The 17,444-nt window shown below is 58.6% G+C and overlaps 2 protein-coding genes across 3 annotated transcripts in view; one reads left to right on the top strand and one right to left on the bottom strand.

Moving 5' to 3' along the window:
• LOC138801949 (integrin alpha-L-like) overlaps nucleotides 1-1,294 on the top strand; it is an 84,392-nt gene extending 83,098 nt beyond the window's left edge. The window contains exon 29 of the mRNA XM_069985045.1: nucleotides 1,181-1,294. Coding sequence (XP_069841146.1) covers nucleotides 1,181-1,294 — 114 coding nt within the window. The remainder of the gene's footprint in view (nucleotides 1-1,180) is intronic.
• Nucleotides 1,295-5,159: 3,865 nt separating this feature from the next.
• Nucleotides 5,160-17,444, bottom strand: part of RNF40 (ring finger protein 40) — a 31,983-nt gene continuing 19,698 nt past the window's right edge. The window contains exons 12-20 of one of the 2 annotated variants that reach the window (XM_069984758.1): nucleotides 16,848-16,960; nucleotides 15,591-15,934; nucleotides 12,994-13,111; nucleotides 12,765-12,914; nucleotides 10,694-10,906; nucleotides 9,774-9,899; nucleotides 9,488-9,628; nucleotides 9,248-9,349; nucleotides 5,160-5,509 (exon numbers count right to left, since the gene is read on the bottom strand). In XM_069984758.1, coding sequence (XP_069840859.1) covers nucleotides 5,333-5,509; nucleotides 9,248-9,349; nucleotides 9,488-9,628; nucleotides 9,774-9,899; nucleotides 10,694-10,906; nucleotides 12,765-12,914; nucleotides 12,994-13,111; nucleotides 15,591-15,934; nucleotides 16,848-16,960 — 1,484 coding nt within the window. In that variant the 3' untranslated portion in view covers nucleotides 5,160-5,332. Of the gene's footprint in view, nucleotides 5,510-9,247; nucleotides 9,350-9,487; nucleotides 9,629-9,773; nucleotides 9,900-10,693; nucleotides 10,907-12,764; nucleotides 12,915-12,993; nucleotides 13,112-15,590; nucleotides 15,935-16,838; nucleotides 16,961-17,444 lie in introns of both variants that reach the window. The other variant, XM_069984757.1, reaches the window with a different exon arrangement.

Genomic DNA, 17,444 nt, shown 5'->3' on the forward strand with positions numbered 1-17,444 from the left:
TACAATAGTGTTTAGGCACCATCTCCCCCATCTTAGATATTCCCATGTAATTCCTCCTGGTAATCCCCCCAATACATACTACCCTCCATGTGGTAGGTATGCCCCTGAAGGTCACTCCCCTGATAGCCCCCCCAAATGTAATCCCCTGTGGTTACCCAAAAAATACTTACTTAGTTGCAAACATTTGGAACTTTTTTCCAGGGACACTTTAGCGTTGAAAAGGGGTTTGGCTTGTTGTGGGTGTGGATTCAAAATTTCCCAGTTACAATTTACAGTCAGAAAAACACAAAACCAGCATTACACACCCCAGTATCAGGTCCCCAGAATATTACACACCCCAGTATCAGGTCCCCAGAATATTACACACCCCAGTATCAGGTCCCCAGTATATTGCACACCCCAGTGTCAGGTCCCCAGTGTATTACACACCCCAGTATCAGGTCCCAATATATTAAACACCCCAGTGTCACTTCCCAGTATATTACACACCCCAGTGTCAGTTCCCAGTATAATACACACCCCAGTATCAGGTCCCTAGTATATTACACACCCCAGTGTCAGGTCCCAGTATATTACACACCCCAGTGTCAGGTCCCAGTATATTACACACCCCAGTGTCAGGTCCCAGTATATTACACACCCCAGTGTCAGACAGAGGAACCAAGAGGGAGGGGAAGGTGAGGATACAGCAGGGGGTAACAGAGAAACCAAGAGGGGGGGAAGGTGAGGATACAGCGGGGGGTAACAGAGTAACCAAGAGGGGGGGAAGGTGAGGATACAGCGGGGGGTAACAGAGTAACCAAGAGGGGGGGAAGGTGAGGATACAGCGGGGGGTAACAGAGTAACCAAGAGGGGGGGAAGGTGAGGATACAGCGGGGGGTAACAGAGTAACCAAGAGGGGGGGAAGGTGAGGATACAGCGGGGGGTAACAGAGAAACCTGAGGATTCTGCTATTTTATTTGTTTTGTATAAGATGGAATTGTTAATAAAGTTTTTTTTCTCTCAAAAATAAATAAATAAATAATAATAACGCTGGGGTCGTGGCCTCACACCTCCTTGCTATGTATAATGACTCTCTGGAGGTGGGCCATCTTCGAACTCCCTTCAGGAGGCCTTGATCATTCTGCTCTTAAAACTGGACAAAGACCCGTTATCCCCATCCTCATATCGACCTATTTAGCTTCTTACAATAGATGTCAAAATCCTGGCTAAGGTGCTGGCGATGCGGCTGAATGGAGTTGTTCGTTCAGTGCTCCATCCTGACCAGACCGGATTCATGCGCCACCGATATTAACATCTCCCGCCTATATATGAATATCGCTGCCAGTGCATCAGACGCAGCTCCACGTCCTCAGCCTAGACATACAAAAGGCATTCGACTCTGTTGAGTGGCCATATCTGTGGTCTCTTCTTGGTAGAATGCGGTTTGGTCCACGGTTCCTGGCTTGGGTCCGTTTATTGTATACTGAGCCCACAGCTAGTATACGCACCAATATAGATATCTCCACCTCCTTCTCCCTGGGGCGGGGGACACGGCAGGGATGTCCGCTATCGCCCTTGCTCTTTGCCATTGAGCCGCTGGCGGCGGCTGTCCGTGCCTCGCCCTCTATCCGTGGCCTCCAGAGGGGATTGATTGTTGAAAAAGTGTCGCTATATGCGGATGATACCCTGGTGGACCTGGCTGACGTAGGCCCCTCCCTCCTAGCCCTGATGTCACGCATACAAGACTTTGGCTTAGACCAGTTCACAACCAAACCGGATAAACTACCAGTGTTAATGCCCCTGGCACTCTCTCTCCCCCTGCCCGTTATCCTCCTGAACGGACTGTTGGTGGCCTGCCAGTTCCGTTACTTGGGTGTGGAGGTCACAGTCTCAATAGACAGCTATATGCCCCTAAACTTAAATCTCCCCCATTGATCCTACCCAGTAGTGACAACGGGAGTGATCCCCATTTTTGTAGGCGGAGTTTAGTTGCTGCAAGGAGAGGTGTTACCAACAGGGGATTTTTCTAGATGTGCACTATTTCTGCTTTTGCACTTTAAATAGACCAGTCTATTCCAGTCTATTCCAGTCTATTCCAGTCTATTCATGCCATTTACCATCAGGGATAAGCCTGGTCTGTTTTCTGTGGTGCTGATTTGTTTGGCTCAGAATTGTCTCTAAATCCTCTCCTGCTTTGCCTCCTGGGTAATGAGCATTTTCTTCTCCCTTTCTTTTCCAGATACCGGAAAGCAGAGGATTACCGCAGATTCGTTTGGACTACGTCGATGACTGACCATTTTATTGCACAGTAAAGTCCGCCAATGAGGGGTGTGGGGGGTGTTTTTATTTGAATAAAAACATTTTCTCGGTGTGATGTTTTCTTTCATTACTACTTTATAGACTTAGTAATGGAAGCTGTCTGGTAGACGGAATCCATTACTAAGTTGGGGCCTAGTGTTAGCCGGTATAAAATGGCTAACACTAACCCCCTATTATTACCCCAGTACCCAATGCCACCAGGGGTACTGGGAAGAGCCGGGTGCCAGTGGTCCCGGAGCCTCAAAATTGGCGCTCCTGGACCGGGTGGCAGCAGGCTGGTAAGATTAGGCTGGGGAGGGCCTAAACCAATGGCTTTTCCTACCCTGGTGTTGTTTGGTTTTTAACCCGGCTGGATATGAAAAGGGGGGGGGATCCTATGCGGTTTTTCTTTTTAAATAAATGAATAATAATAATAATAAAAAAAAAACCACATAGGATCATCCTACAGCGGGGCTTACCGTCGCGGGGAGCGAAGCTTACCGGGACATTTGGGGACTACTAGCAACTGCCGATTTCCGCAGCGATTTCGGAGCGGCGCTTAATGTCGCCGCAGCGATTTCGGGAGCGAAGCTTACCGGGACATTTGGGGACTACTAGCAACTGCCGATTTCCGCAGCGATTTCGGAGTGGCGCTTAATGTCGCCGCAGCGATTTGGGGGGCGGGGCTTACTGGGACATTTGGGGACTACTAGCAACTGCCGAGGAAGACTCAGCAGGTAACCCCCAGCCCCCCCCTTCCCCATGGAGATCGCACTGCATCTGCCCCAGCAAGGAAGGGGGTTAAGTCCCTGGGGATCAGACTGTAACTTCTATGTCGGGATTTTAAATTTCCGGCCGAGAAGCAGACCGATTTCTGCTTCTGGGTGAAAAACCCTGTAGGGTAGGGAATCCCGGCTTAATTAAGGGGATTCCCTACTCCTGTACTGTAAGGAGGGGTGAGCTATGCACCCCTCCTTACTGTACAGCCCCAGGGGGTTAGTAGTGATGCTGCTGCATCACTATTTAACCCCTTACACTCCGTGGACCTGGTGCACTGCACCCGACCCACGGAGCAAACTGGCTCCACAGTATAGGGGGTGAAATAGACCATTCACCACAAGAGCAGAGGATCAGCTGACCTAGTAATAGTCAGCAAGCACCAGCGGATGTGAAGCACGGACGGTTAGGTCGGGCCGACTCCCGATGAATACATGGAAAACAGAAGGACTGCATCCGGCTCCACAAGAATGAAGTAAAAATCTGTTTCTTTATTGGATCATTTAAAATAGTCCCAAACTCACTGCACACTAGAGGATGATTTTGTACCTGAGTCTGACACTGAGTGAGTCTGATCTGGACAGGATTCGGAGATTCTTTTACTGGCAGGGCAGGTCTCCTCGAATTGGTTATGCACACCTTGCGCCCAAACATCAGAGGGGTCTGGCAGCTCCTAATATGTATCTGTACTTCCTGGCGTTGGTCTATGCAAACTGGTGGTTGGATTTGGATCTCAGCAACGCGGCGGTAGCACTGGCTGGGGCGTTGGTTAGGCCCTCATAGGATCCAACCAACACCCTGTATAGGTATACCCCTTGGCCACGGTGCAGAGAGTGTGGTCGATGGTACAGAAACAGATGTCATCACCCCCCTCTTCCCCCCGCACGCCCTTGTGGCTGAATCCCCATCTGCCGGAGCTCATTGGCCCTCCGGGCGCTGCCCTGTGGGGTAAACACGAGATCCGGTCTCTGTCCCATCTATTTTCCTCGGACAATGTATTCCGCTCCTTCTCTGCTGTGTGTGTTGTATGGGGCGCTTCGTACAGCGGTTTTTCATTACCTGCAGTTACGGCACGCTGTTCAGACTCCGTTTGGCGGCCTCACAGTTCCCCTGGAGTTCGCACCGGCTGAGAAGCTGCTGGGTTCACCGAATCTTGACAAACCCCTGACGCGCAGCTACTTAATGTTGTGTCCGGAGGATACTTCCCCATTCCAGAAGGCCTATGAGAGATGGGTGGTGGATGTCCCCTACCTGAGCCATCAGCATTGGAAAGAGGTGGTGAATACTTATTATCCTACGGTAGTTAGCGCCCGGGACCGATCGATTCAGTTCTGCTTCTTGATGAGAACGTACTATACCCCGGAGAGGCTCAGGAAGATGGGGGTGTCCCCCTTGGACGCTTGTTTTAAATGCCAGGGGGCCGTTGTAACCTTTATACATGCAGTGTGGTCAGGCCCTAAGATACAGGCCTTTTGGCGTTCGGTTCTGCAATTCCTGTCCGACCACTTTGATTTTCCATTTGTTTGCACGCCTATGGTCTGTCTATTAGGTATCACTAACGGGATTACGCAAAATAAATATTGCAGGGTGTTCATACGTTTTCTTTTATTTTGTGCTAAAAAAATTATAGCAATGGAGTGGAAGTGCACCGACGTTCCTTCCTTGGCCCACTGGAAACAGCTGGTTAACAAATACGTCCCACGATATGAGGCCCTCTACAAACATCGCAAATGCCCTAGGAAGTTCAAGGAGATCTGGATACATTGGCTCATGTTAGATAAGACGGTGGACGGCTGAGCCTATCTGTGGGGGGAGGGGGGGGGGGGGGTCGCTGTATTTCTGTGTGTGTGTGAGTGCATGTGTGGTCTATGTGTTCTGTCCGATCTCAGCCGTACAACCACGTGTCCTAGCGGTGGGCAATCTTTAGGGGTTACACACCTGTTGTCGTCTCTCTGCTGGGTTATCCGGTCTCATGGCTTTTCTTGACCTCCAGTGCATGTATGGGGCGGACTGTGCCCCACTATGTTCTTGTTTATGAGTATATTTTTTATGCAAAAGTTTAAATAAAATCTTTAAAAAAAAAAAAAAGTCAGAGCGAAGAATGTGTTCAGGATCACGTGATCAACACTTTTATCAGACAAAACTAAACACATATGTATAATACAGAGGGGCAGGTCACATGTCCGGCGGCTCATTCCATTTAATCCAGTTGGTCGTTTATTGTCCAGTCTGAACAGAGACAACTGTGGTCCGCACGTAGTCTATGTTCCCGCTACTAGTTGATATAAATTCGGTGAAAATCGTGCGCCCCAAAAGCTGCATTACACTTAGGACATTTCCGCTGTCTGGAGTCGTATCGGGTCTTCACACACTCAAAGCAGAAGACGTGGAAACACTTAGTGAGGACGGCGTCTTTCTTACGGGTGTTACAGCACGGGCAGGTGAGACGGGCCTACAGAGAAAGCACAGGGTCAGCAACGAAGGAACCAGGCCAAACTCCACCTCACAACCATGTCCCCCCAACATCCACATCAGGGTCCCCACACCCCTGTCTCTCCTCCTCCTCCTGATTCTCAGGCCCCTCTCCTCTGTCTCTCCTCCTCCGGATTCTCAGGCCCCACTCCTCTGTCTCTCCTCCTCCTCCTGATTCTCAGGCCCCGCTCCTCTGTCTCTCCTCCTCCTCCTGATTCTCAGGCCCCGCTCCTCTGTCTCTCCTCCTCCTCCTGATTCTCCAACCCCGCTCCTTTGACTCTCCTCCTCCTCCTCCTCCTGATTGTCAGGCCCCTCTCCTCTGTCTCTCCTCCTCCTCCTCCTCCTGATTCTCAGGCCCAGCTCCTCTGTCTCTCCTCCTACTCCTCCTGAATCTCAGGCCCCGCTCCTCTGTCTCTCCTCCTCCTCCTGATTCTCAGGCCCCGCTCCTCTGTCTCTCCTCCTCCTCCTAATTCTCAGGCCCTGCTCCTCTGTCTCTCCTCCTCCTGATTCTCAGGCCCCGCTCCTCTGTCTCTCCTCCTACTCCTCCTGATTCTCAGGCCCCGCTCCTCTGTCTCTCCTCCTACTCCTCCTGAATCTCAGGCCCCGCTCCTCTGTCTCTCCTCCTACTCCTCCTGATTCTCAGGCCCCGCTCCTCTGTCTCTCCTCCTCCTCCTCCTGATTCTCAGGCTCCGCTCCTCTGTCTCTCCTCCTCCTGATTCTCAGGCCCCGCTCCTCTGTCTCTCCTCATACTCCTCCTGAATCTCAGGCCCTGCTCCTCTGTCTCTCCTCCTCCTCCTCCTAAATCACAGGCCCCGCTCCTCTGTTTCTCCTCCTGATTGTCAGGCCCCGCTCCTCTGTCTTTCCTCCTCCTCCTGATTGTCAGGCCCCTCTCCTCTGTCTCTCCTTCTCCTCCTGATTCTCAGGCCCCGCTCCTCTGTCTCTCCTCCTACTCCTCCTGAATCTCAGGCCCCGCTCCTCTGTCTCTTCTCCTACTCCTCCTGAAAGTCAGGCCCCGCTCCTCTGTCTCTCCTCCTACTCCTCCTGAATCTCAGGCCCCGCTCCTCTGTCTCTCCTCCTCCTGATTCACAGGCCCCGCTCCTCTGTCTCTCCTCCTCCTCCTGATTCTCAGGCCCCGCTCCTCTGTCTCTCCTCCTCCTCCTAATTCTCAGGCCCTGCTCCTCTGTCTCTCCTCCTCCTGATTCTCAGGCCCCGCTCCTCTGTCTCTCCTCCTACTCCTCCTGAATCTTAGGCCCCGCTCCTCTGTCTCTCCTCCTGCTCCTCCTGAATCTCAGGCCCCGGTCCTCTGTCTCTCCTCCTCCTCCTGATTGTCAGGCCCCTCTCCTCCTCCTCCTAATTCTCAGGCCCTGCTCCTCTGTTTCTCCTCCTCCTGATTCTCAGGCCCCGCTCCTCTGTCTCTCCTCCTCCTCCTGATTCTCCAACCCCGCTCCTCTGACTCTCCTCCTCCGCCTCCTGATTGTCAGGCCCCTCTCCTCTGTCTCTCCTCCTCCTCCTCCTGATTCTCAGGCTCCGCTCCTCTGTCTCTCCTTCTACTCCTCCTGATTCTCAGGCTCCGCTCCTCTGTCTCTCCTCCTCCTCCTAATTCTCAGGCTCCGCTCCTCTGTCTCTCCTCCTCCTCCTGATTGTCAGGCCCTGCTCCTCTGTCTCTCCTCCTCCCCCTCCTGATTCTCAGGCCCCGCTCCTCTGTCTCTCCTCCTCCCCCTCCTGATTCTCAGGCCCCGCTCCTCTGTCTCTCCTACTCCTGATTCTAAGGCCCCGCCCCTCTGTCTCTCCTCCTCCTCCTGATTCTCAGGCCCCGCTCCTCTGTCTCTCCTCCTCCTCCTGATTCTCAGGCCCTGCTCCTCTGTCTCTCCTCCTCCTCCTGATTCTCAGGCCCCGCTCCTCTGTATCTCCTCCTCCTGATTCTCAGGCCCCGCTCCTGTCTTTCCTCCTCCTCCTCATTCTCAGGCCCCGCTCCTCTGTCTCTCAGGCCCCGCTCCTCTGTGTCTCCTCCTCCTCCTCCTGATTCTCAGGCCCCGCTCCTCTGTCTCTCCTCCTCCTCCTGATTCTCAGGCCCTGCTCCTCTGTCTCTCCTCCTCCTCCTGATTCTCAGGCCCCGCTCCTCTGTCTCTCCTCCTCATTCTCAGGCCCCGCTCTTCTGTCTCTCCTCCTGATTCTCAGGCCCCGCTCTCCTCTCTCCTCCTGATTCTCAGGCCCCGCTCCCCTGTATCTCCTCCTCCTGATTCTCAGGCCCCGCTCCTCTGTCTCCTCTTCTCCTCCTGATTCTCAGGCCCCACTCCTCTCTCTCCTCCTCCTCCTGATTCTCAGGCCCCGCTCCTCTGTATCTCCTCCTCCTGATTCTCGGGCCCCGCTCCTGTCTCTCCTCCTCCTCCTCATTCTCAGGCCCCGCTCCTCTGTCTCTTCTCCTCCTCCTGATTCTCGGGCCCCGCTCCTGTCTCTCCTCCTCCTCCTCATTCTCAGGCCCCGCTCTTCTGTCTCTCCTCCTGATTCTCAGGCCCCGCTCTCCTCTCTCCTCCTGATTCTCAGGCCCCGCTCCCCTGTATCTCCTCCTCCTGATTCTCAGGCCCCGCTCCTCTGTCTCCTCTTCTCCTCCTGATTCTCAGGCCCCACTCCTCTCTCTCCTCCTCCTCCTGATTCTCAGGCCCCGCTCCTCTGTATCTCCTCCTCCTGATTCTCGGGCCCCGCTCCTGTCTCTCCTCCTCCTCCTCATTCTCAGGCCCCGCTCCTCTGTCTCTTCTCCTCCTCCTGATTCTCAGGCCTGCTCCTTTGTCTCGCCTTCTCCTCCTGATTCTCAGGCCCCGCTCCTCTGTCTCGTCTTCTCCTCCTGATTCTCAGGCCCCGCTCCTCTGTCTCTCTTCCTCCTCCTGATTCTCAGGCCCCGCGCTCCTCTCTCTCCTCCTGATTGTCAGGCCCCGCTCCTCTGTCTTTCCTCCTCCTCCTGACTCTCAGGCCCCGCTCCTCTGTCTCTCCTCCTCCTCCTGACTCTCAGGCCCTGCTCCTCTGTCTCCCCTTCTCCTGATTCTCAGGCCCCGCTCCTCTGTCTCTCCTCCTCCTCCTGACTCTCAGGCCCTGCTCCTCTTTCTCCCCTCCTCCTGATTCTCAGGCCCCGCTACTCCTTCTCTTCTCCTTCTCCTGATTCTCAGGCCCCGCTCCTCTGTCTCTTCTCCTCCTCCTGATTCTCAGGCCCCGCTACTCTGTCTCTTCTCCTTCTCCTGATTCTCAGGCCCCGCTCCTCTGTCTCTTCTCCTCCTCCTGATTCTCAGGCCCCGCTCCTCTGTCTCTTCTCCTCCTCCTGATTCTCAGGCCCCGCTACTCTGTCTCTTCTCCTTCTCCTGATTCTCAGGCCCCGCTCCTCTGTCTCTCCTCCTCAGGCCCCGCTCCTCTGTCTCTTCTCCTCCTCCTGATTCTCCGGCCCCGCTCCTCTGTCTTTCCTCCTCCTCATTCTCAGGCCCCGCTCCTCTGTCTCTTCTCCTCCTCCTGATTCTCAGGCCCCGCTCCTCTGTCTCTTCTCCTCCTCCTGATTCTCAGGCCCCGCTCCTCTGTCTCTCCGGCCCCGCTCCTCTGTCTCTTCTTCTCCTCCTGATTCTCAGGCCCCACTCCTCTGTCTCTCCTCCTCCTCCTCATTCTCAGGCCCCGCTCCTCTGTCTCTCAGGCCCCGCTCCTCTGTTTCCCCAGCCATCATCCTTCCCTCTTGTCTTACTCTGTACTCCTTTATCTCTTCCTGCAGGATCTGGTCAGCATCAGCATAAACTTCCATCTTCTTTTGTTTTTCAAGTTTTCTGCGCAAGCGTGAGATCTCTTCCTATAGAAAACCACAAGCGTTAGATGGAAGAAAATACCTAAACCTATGAGGGGTAGGACGTTGGTACGGGGAGGGAAGGTTGGTGAGAAGTTGGCAGTGGGTTAGGAGGACACGGACATAAGGGTAGGGAGACATTACCTGTGCTCGCTTTAGGCTGAACGACTCCTTTTCCTTTGCAGAGCGGTTGTCGCACACAAAGCTCTGCGTGTCGCGTAGCGTAGTGACAATGTGTTCTAGCTGAACCTTCAGGTCCTCCGCTAACTGAGCCGCTTCAACCGCCTATGATTAGAATGCAGTCAGTAACAGCACGGACCCCTCTAGCTCCCCCCTCCCCCCCACTGATAGGATAATAAGACCCCCTGCCATCCACCCTCCATGTATTGCATGATAATACCCCCATACCCCCATACCCCCCCCCACTCACCTTCCTTTTCTGAATCTCTAACGCCTGTGTCCTGAGTGTCAGCTCCTTCTCTATGGCGGCCAGTGAGGTGTGCAGAACCCGCTCCCGCTCCTCCAGCTTCTGCACTTGTAAGAGCTGAGCGTCAACCTGCCGAAGGAGAAGCAGCAAGACCCTATCACGGCACATGGCGGAGCAGAGAGACCCCACCACAGCACATGGCGGAGCACTGAGACCCCACCACAGCACATGGCGGAGCAGAGAGACCCCACCACAGCACATGGCGGAGCACTGAGACCCCATCACGGCACATGGCGGAGCAGAGAGACCCCATCACGGGACATGGCGGAGCAGAGAGACCCCATCACGGGACATGGCGGAGCAGCAAGACCCCAGCACGGCACATGGCGGAGCAGCCAGACCCCAGCACGGCACATGGCGGAGCAGCGAGACCCCAGCACGGCACATGGCGGAGCAGAGAGACCCCAGCACGGCACATGGCGGAGCAGAGAGACCCCAGCACGGCACATGGCGGAGCAGCGAGACCCCAGCACGGCACATGGCGGAGCAGAGAGACCCCAGCACGGCACATGGCGGAGCAGAGAGACCCCAGCACGGCACATGGCGGAGCAGAGAGACCCCAGCACGGCACATGGCGGAGCAGAGAGACCCCAGCACGGCACATGGCGGAGCAGAGAGACCCCAGCATGGCACATGGCGGAGCAGAGAGACCCCAATCACGGCACATGGCGGAGCAGCGAGACCCCAATCACGGTACATGGCGGAGCAGAGAGACCCCCGCAGGGCACATGGTGGAGCAGCGAGACCACATCATGGGACATGGCGGAGCAGCGAGACCACATCATGGGACATGGCGGAGCAGTGAGACCCCAGCACGGCACATGGCGGAGCAGAGAGACTCCAGCACGGCACATGGTAGTCACCTGAGTCTTGAGGCCCTGCACCTGCTCGGCCAGCTCCTCCTTCTCCTCGCGCAGTAGTTTGTGGATCTGGTTGGATTTGATTCGCTCTGACATCAGCTTGAAGTTGGCGTCGTCCTTCTCCCGAAGCTGCTGCATCAGGCGGATATTCTGCTCCTGCATGTCCTCGAATGCCTGCCCGGTGACATCCATCTCCGACAGCAGCGCCTCCTCCTCCTGGACAGCCAGTACATGAGAGGATGGTGGAGACACCCACCCCGGCACAAACACCCATCCACCCCAGTCGCTGGGCACACGCACAAACACAACCACTTCGCCTGACACACGCATGCACAAACACCCATTAGCCCTGGCGAGCACGCGCACCCCCCCCCCCCACCCACTCGGCCCGACACACACACACACACACCCCACTTGCTCTGGCGCACACACACACCCCACTCGCTCTGGCGCACACACACACACCCCACTTGCTCTGGCGCACACACACACCCCACTTGCTCTGGCGCACACACACACCCCACTCGCTCTGGCACACACACACACCCCACTTGCTCTGGCACACACACACACCCCACTTGCTCTGGCGCACACACACACCCAACTCGCTCTGGTGCACACACACACACCCCACTTGCTCTGGCACACACACACACCCCACTTGCTCTGGCGCACACACACACCCAACTCGCTCTGGCGCACACACACACCCCACTTGCTCTGGCACACACACACACACCCCACTTGCTCTGGCGCACACACACACCCAACTCGCTCTGGCGCACACACACACACCACTTGCTCTGGCGCACACACACCAGCACACACACACACACCACTTGCTCTGGCGCACACACACACACCCCACTTGCTCTGGCGCACACACACACACACACCCCACTTGCTCTGGCGCACACACACACACCCCACTCGCTCTGGCGCACACACACACACACCACTTGCTCTGGCGCACACACACCAGCACACACACACACCCCACTCGCTCTGGCGCACACACACACACACACACCACTTGCTCTGGCGCACACACACACACACCACTTGCTCTGGCGCACACACACACACCACTTGCTCTGGCGCACACACACACACCACTTGCTCTGGCGCACACACACCAGCACACACACACCCCACTCGCTCTGGCGCACACACACCAGCACACACACACACACCACTTGCTCTGGCGCACACACACACACACCACTTGCTCTGGCGCACACACACCAGCACACACACACCCCACTCGCTCTGGCGCACACACACACACACCACTCGCTCTGGCGCACACACCAGCACACACACACACACCACTCGCTCTGGCGCACACACACACCACTTGCTCTGGCGCACACACACCAGCACACACCCCACTCGCTCTGGCGCACACACACACACACCACTTGCTCTGGCGCACACACACCAGCACACACACACCCCACTCGCTCTGGCGCACACACACACACACCACTCGCTCTGGCGCACACACCAGCACACACACACACACCACTCGCTCTGGCGCACACACACACCACTTGCTCTGGCGCACACACACCAGCACACACCCCACTCGCTCTGGCGCACACACACACACACCACTTGCTCTGGCGCACACACACCAGCACACACACACCCCACTCGCTCTGGCGCACACACACACACACACCACTCGCTCTGGCGCACACACCAGCACACACACACACACCACTCGCTCTGGCGCACACACACACCACTTGCTCTGGCGCACACACACCAGCACACACACACCCCACTCGCTCTGGCGCACACACACACACACACCACTTGCTCTGGCGCACACACACCAGCACACACACACACACACCACTTGCTCTGGCGCACACACACACACCCCACTCGCTCTGGCGCACACACACACACACACACCACTCGCTCTGGCGCACACACACACCACTTGCTCTGGCGCACACACACCAGCACACACACACCCCACTCGCTCTGGCGCACACACACACACCACTCGCTCTGGCGCACACACACCAGCACACACACACACACACACACACACACCACTCGCCTGTTTGGTAGCACTGAGTTTCCGCTGCAGGTGTTCTATCTGCTCCTCAGCCAGTTTAATCTTCCGGAGCGCCTCCTCATCCGCCAGCTTCTTCCGCTCTCTACGATCCTTTTCTTCTAGAGCCTGAACTCGAGAGCGCAGCTCCTCCACCTGACAGACATATAATACAGTGTGAGGCGTAACGTGGGTGAAAGGTGAGGGCCCCGCGGGTCACAGCATGGGGACACACCTCGGCCTTGGTCTTCCTCTCAGCCGCCATCAGCTGCACTTTGTCCCGCTGCTCCTTGGGTGCAGATTTATACATATCAAGAAGCAGCTTCATCTCCTTCTGACTCTCCTGGGCTTTCCTGCACAAAGAGACCGGTCACAGAGAGGCAAGGGGGGGGGGGGGGGGGGGGGGGAGTGCAGTCGGGAGAGGGGGGAGGGGAGGAGAGGGGGGAGGAGAGGGGAGGGGGAGGAGAGGAGAGGGGGGAGGGGAGGAGAGGAGAGGGGGGAGGGGAGGAGAGGGGGGAGGGGGGGGGGGGGAGTGCAGGTCGGGAGAGGGGGGAGGGGAGGAGAGGGGGGAGGGGGGGGGGGAGTGCAGGTCGGGAGAGGGGGGAGGGGAGGAGAGGGGGGAGGGGAGGAGAGGGGGGAGGGGGGGGGGGAGTGCAGGTCGGGAGAGGGGGGAGGGGAGGAGAGGGGGAGGGGGGGGGGGAGTGCAGGTCGGGAGAGGGGGGAGGGGAGGAGAGGGGGGAGGGGAGGAGAGGGGGGAGGGGAGGGGAGGGGAAAGAGAGTGCAGGTCGGGAGAGGGGGGGAGGGGAGGGGGAGGAGAGTGCAGGTCGGGAGAGGGGGGAGGGGAGGGGGAGGAGAGTGCAGGTCGGGAGAGGGGGGAGGGGAGGAGAGGGGGGAGGGGAGGAGAGGGGGGAGGGGAGGGGAGGGGAAAGAGAGTGCAGGTCGGGAGAGGGGGGAGGGGAGGGGGAGGAGAGTGCAGGTCGGGGGAGGGGAGGAGAGTGCAGGCCGGGAGAGGGGGGAGGGGGAGGAGAGTGCAGGCCGGGAGAGGGGGGGGGGGAGGGGGAGGAGAGTGCAGGTCGGGGGGGAGGGGAGGGGGAGGAGGAGTGCAGGTCGGGAGAGGGGGGGAGGGGAGGGGGAGGAGAGTGCAGGTCGGGAGAGGGGGGAGGGGGAGGAGAGTGCAGGTCGGGAGAGGGGGGAGGGGAGGAGAGGAGAGTGCAGGTCGGGGGAGGGGAGGAGAGTGCAGGCCGGGAGAGGGGGGAGGGGGAGGAGAGTGCAGGCCGGGAGAGGGGGGAGGGGGAGGAGAGTGCAGGCCGGGAGAGGGGGGAGGGGAGGGGGAGGAGAGTGCAGGTCGGGAGAGGGGGGAGGGGAGGAGAGTGCAGGTCGGGGGAGGGGAGGAGAGTGCAGGTCGGGGGAGGGGAGGAGAGGAGAGTGCAGGTCGGGGGAGGGGAGGAGAGTGCAGGCCGGGAGAGGGGGGAGGGGGAGGAGAGTGCAGGCCGGGAGGGGGGGAGGGGGAGGAGAGTGCAGGCCGGGAGAGGGGGGAGGGGGAGGAGAGTGCAGGTCGGGAGAGGGGGGAGGGGAGGAGAGGAGAGTGCAGGCCGGGAGAGGGGGGAGGGGGAGGAGAGTGCAGGCCGGGAGAGGGGGGAGGGGGAGGAGAGTGCAGGCCGGGAGAGGGGGGAGGAGAGTGCAGGCCGGGAGAGGGGGGAGGAGAGTGCAGGCCGGGAGAGGGGGGAGGAGAGTGCAGGCCGGGAGAGGGGGGAGGAGAGTGCAGGTCGGGAGAGGGGGGAGGGGGAGGATAGTGCAGGCCGGAGAAGGGAGGATAGTGCAGGCCGGGAGAAGGGGAGGAGAGTGCAGGTCGGGAGAGGCGGGAGGGGAGGAGAGGAGAGTGCAGGTCGGGGGAGGGAGGAGAGTGCAGGCCGGGAGAGGGGGGAGGAGAGTGCAGGCCGGGAGAGGGGGGAGGAGAGTGCAGGCCGGGAGAGGGGGGAGGAGAGTGCAGGCCGGGAGAGGGGGGAGGAGAGTGCAGGTCGGGAGAGGGGGGAGGGGGAGGATAGTGCAGGCCGGGAGAAGGGGAGGATAGTGCAGGCCGGGAGAAGGGGGAGGAGAGTGCAGGTCGGGAGAGGCGGGAGGGGAGGAGAGGAGAGTGCAGGTCGGGGGAGGGGAGGAGAGTGCAGGCCGGGAGAGGGGGGAGGGGGAGGAGAGTGCAGGCCGGGAGAAGGGGGAGGAGAGTGCAGGTCGGGAGAGGCGGGAGGGGAGGAGAGGAGAGTGCAGGTCGGGGGAGGGGAGGAGAGTGCAGGCCGGGAGAAGGGGGAGGAGAGTGCAGGCCGGGAGAGGGGGGAGGGGGAGGAGAGTGCAGGCCGGGAGAAGGGGAGGAGAGTGCAGGCCGGGAGAAGGGGAGGAGAGTGCAGGCCGGGAGAAGGGGGAGGAGAGTGCAGGTCGGGGGAGGGGAGGAGAGTGCAGGTCGGGAGAGGGGGGAGGGGGAGGAGAGGAGAGTGCAGGTCGGGGGAGGGGAGGAGAGTGCAGGCCGGGAGAGGGGGGAGGGGGAGGAGAGGAGAGTACAGGTCGGGAGAGGGGGGAGGGGGAGGAGAGTGCAGGTCGGGAGAGGGGGGAGGAGAGGAGAGTGCAGGTCGGGAAAGGGGGGAGGGGGAGGAGAGTGCAGGTCGGGAAAGGGGGGAGGGGGAGGAGAGTGCAGGTCGGGAAAGGGGGGAGGGGGAGGAGAGTGCAGGTCGGGGGAGGGGAGGAGAGTGCAGGTTGGGAAAGGGGGAGTTGGAGGAGAACGTAGGCCTGGAGAGGGGGTAAGCTAGGCCTAGAGGTATAGACCAGGAGGTAGGCCTCACTTACTTGAGCTCAGCCCGGAGCTGTTTCAGGATGTCTGAATCCTTTCTCTTGGAATCTTCCCCCTTCTGTTTGTCTCTCTCTCGATCTCGCTCCTTCTCCCGATCCCGTTCTTTCTCGCGCTCCCGCTCTAGCTCTCGCTCACGTGTCTTGCTCCGTTCCAGCTCTTTCTTCTGCTCCTCCTCTTCTTTCTTCACCTCTGGGGTGGTTGGTGTTTCGGGGTCTCGTATCACAGCCACAGACGACTCCTTCACATCTACAGCGACCGATTCCTCCTCTTTAATGGCAGGAGGGGTGACCTCCGCAATGGACAGTACGGACCCCGGGCACTGAGGGACCTGGAGACGCATCTAGAGAGGGGGCAGAGGTCACAGGGTAATGGTGGGCTCCATCACCAGCCTCCTCCCACACACTGTATACAGGGGTCTACATCACAGGGTAATGGGGGGCTCCATCACCAGCCTCCTCCCACACTGTATACGGGGGTCTACATCACAGGGTAATGGTGGGCTTCATCACCAGCCTCCTCCCACACTGTATACGGGGGTCTACATCACAGGGTAATGGTGGGCTCCATCACCAGCCTTCTCCCACACACTGTATACGGGGGTCTACATCACAGGGTAATGGTGGGCTCCATCACCAGCCTCCTCCCACACTGTATACGGGGGTCTACATCACAGGGTAATGGTGGGCTTCATCACCAGCCTCCTCCCACACTGTATACGGGGGTTTACATCACAGAGTAATGGGGGGCTCCATCACCAGCCTCCTCACACACTGTATACGGGGGTCTACATCACAGAGTAATGGGGGGCTCCATCACCAGCCTCCTCCCACACACTGTATACGGGGGTTTACATCACAGAGTAATGGGGGGCTCCATCACCAGCCTCCTCCCAAACTGTATACGGGGGTTTACATCACAGAGTAATGGTGGGCTCCATCACCAGCCTTCTCCCACACACTGTATACGGGGGTCTACATCACAGGGTAATGGTGGGCTCCATCACCAGCCTCCTCCCACACTGTATACGGGGGTCTACATCACAGGGTAATGGTGGGCTCCATCACCAGCCTCCTCCCACACTGTATACGGGGGTCTACATCAAAGGGTAATGGTGGGCTCCATCACCAGCCTCCTCCCACACACTGTATACAGGGGTCTACATCACAGGGTAATGGTGGGCTCCATCACCAGCCTCCTCCCACACACTGTATACAGGGGTCATGGTGGGCACACCCCTCCCTCACCTTGCTCACCTCTCCTTGGGCATCTCGCACCTTGCGCTTGTACCGCTGGACATCCCCCTTCAGCTGGTGGTTGTGGTTCTGGAGACTTCCGATCAGATGACGCATTTCACGATTAATTGGACCTAAAACAGAAGAATTCACATCCAGCAAAGCCCCCCAACCAGTCACCAGAGGCCCCCGCCCCCAACCAGTCACCAGAGGCCCCCACCCCCCAACCAGTCACCAGAGGCCCCCGCCCCCAACCAGTCACCAGAGGCCCCCGCCCCCAACCAGTCACCAGAGGCCCCCGCCCGCAACAGTCACCAGAGGCCTCCACCCCCCCAACCAGTCAGCAGAGGCCCCCACCCCCCCAACCAGTCAGCAGAGGCCCCCACCCCCCCAACCAGTCACCAGAGGCCCCCACCCCCCCAACCAGTCACCAGAGGCCCCCAACCAGTCACCAGAGGCCCCCACCCCCCCAACCAGTCACCAGAGGCCCCCACCCCCCCAACCAGTCACCAGAGGCCCCCAACCAGTCACCAGAGGCCCCCCACCCCCCCAACCAGTCACCAGAGGTCCCCACCCCCCCAACCAGTCACCAGAGGCCCCCACCCCCCCCAACCAGTC

The sequence above is a fragment of the Dendropsophus ebraccatus genome, chromosome 9 (assembly GCF_027789765.1).
Source record: "Dendropsophus ebraccatus isolate aDenEbr1 chromosome 9, aDenEbr1.pat, whole genome shotgun sequence".
NCBI lineage: Eukaryota > Metazoa > Chordata > Amphibia > Anura > Hylidae > Dendropsophus > Dendropsophus ebraccatus.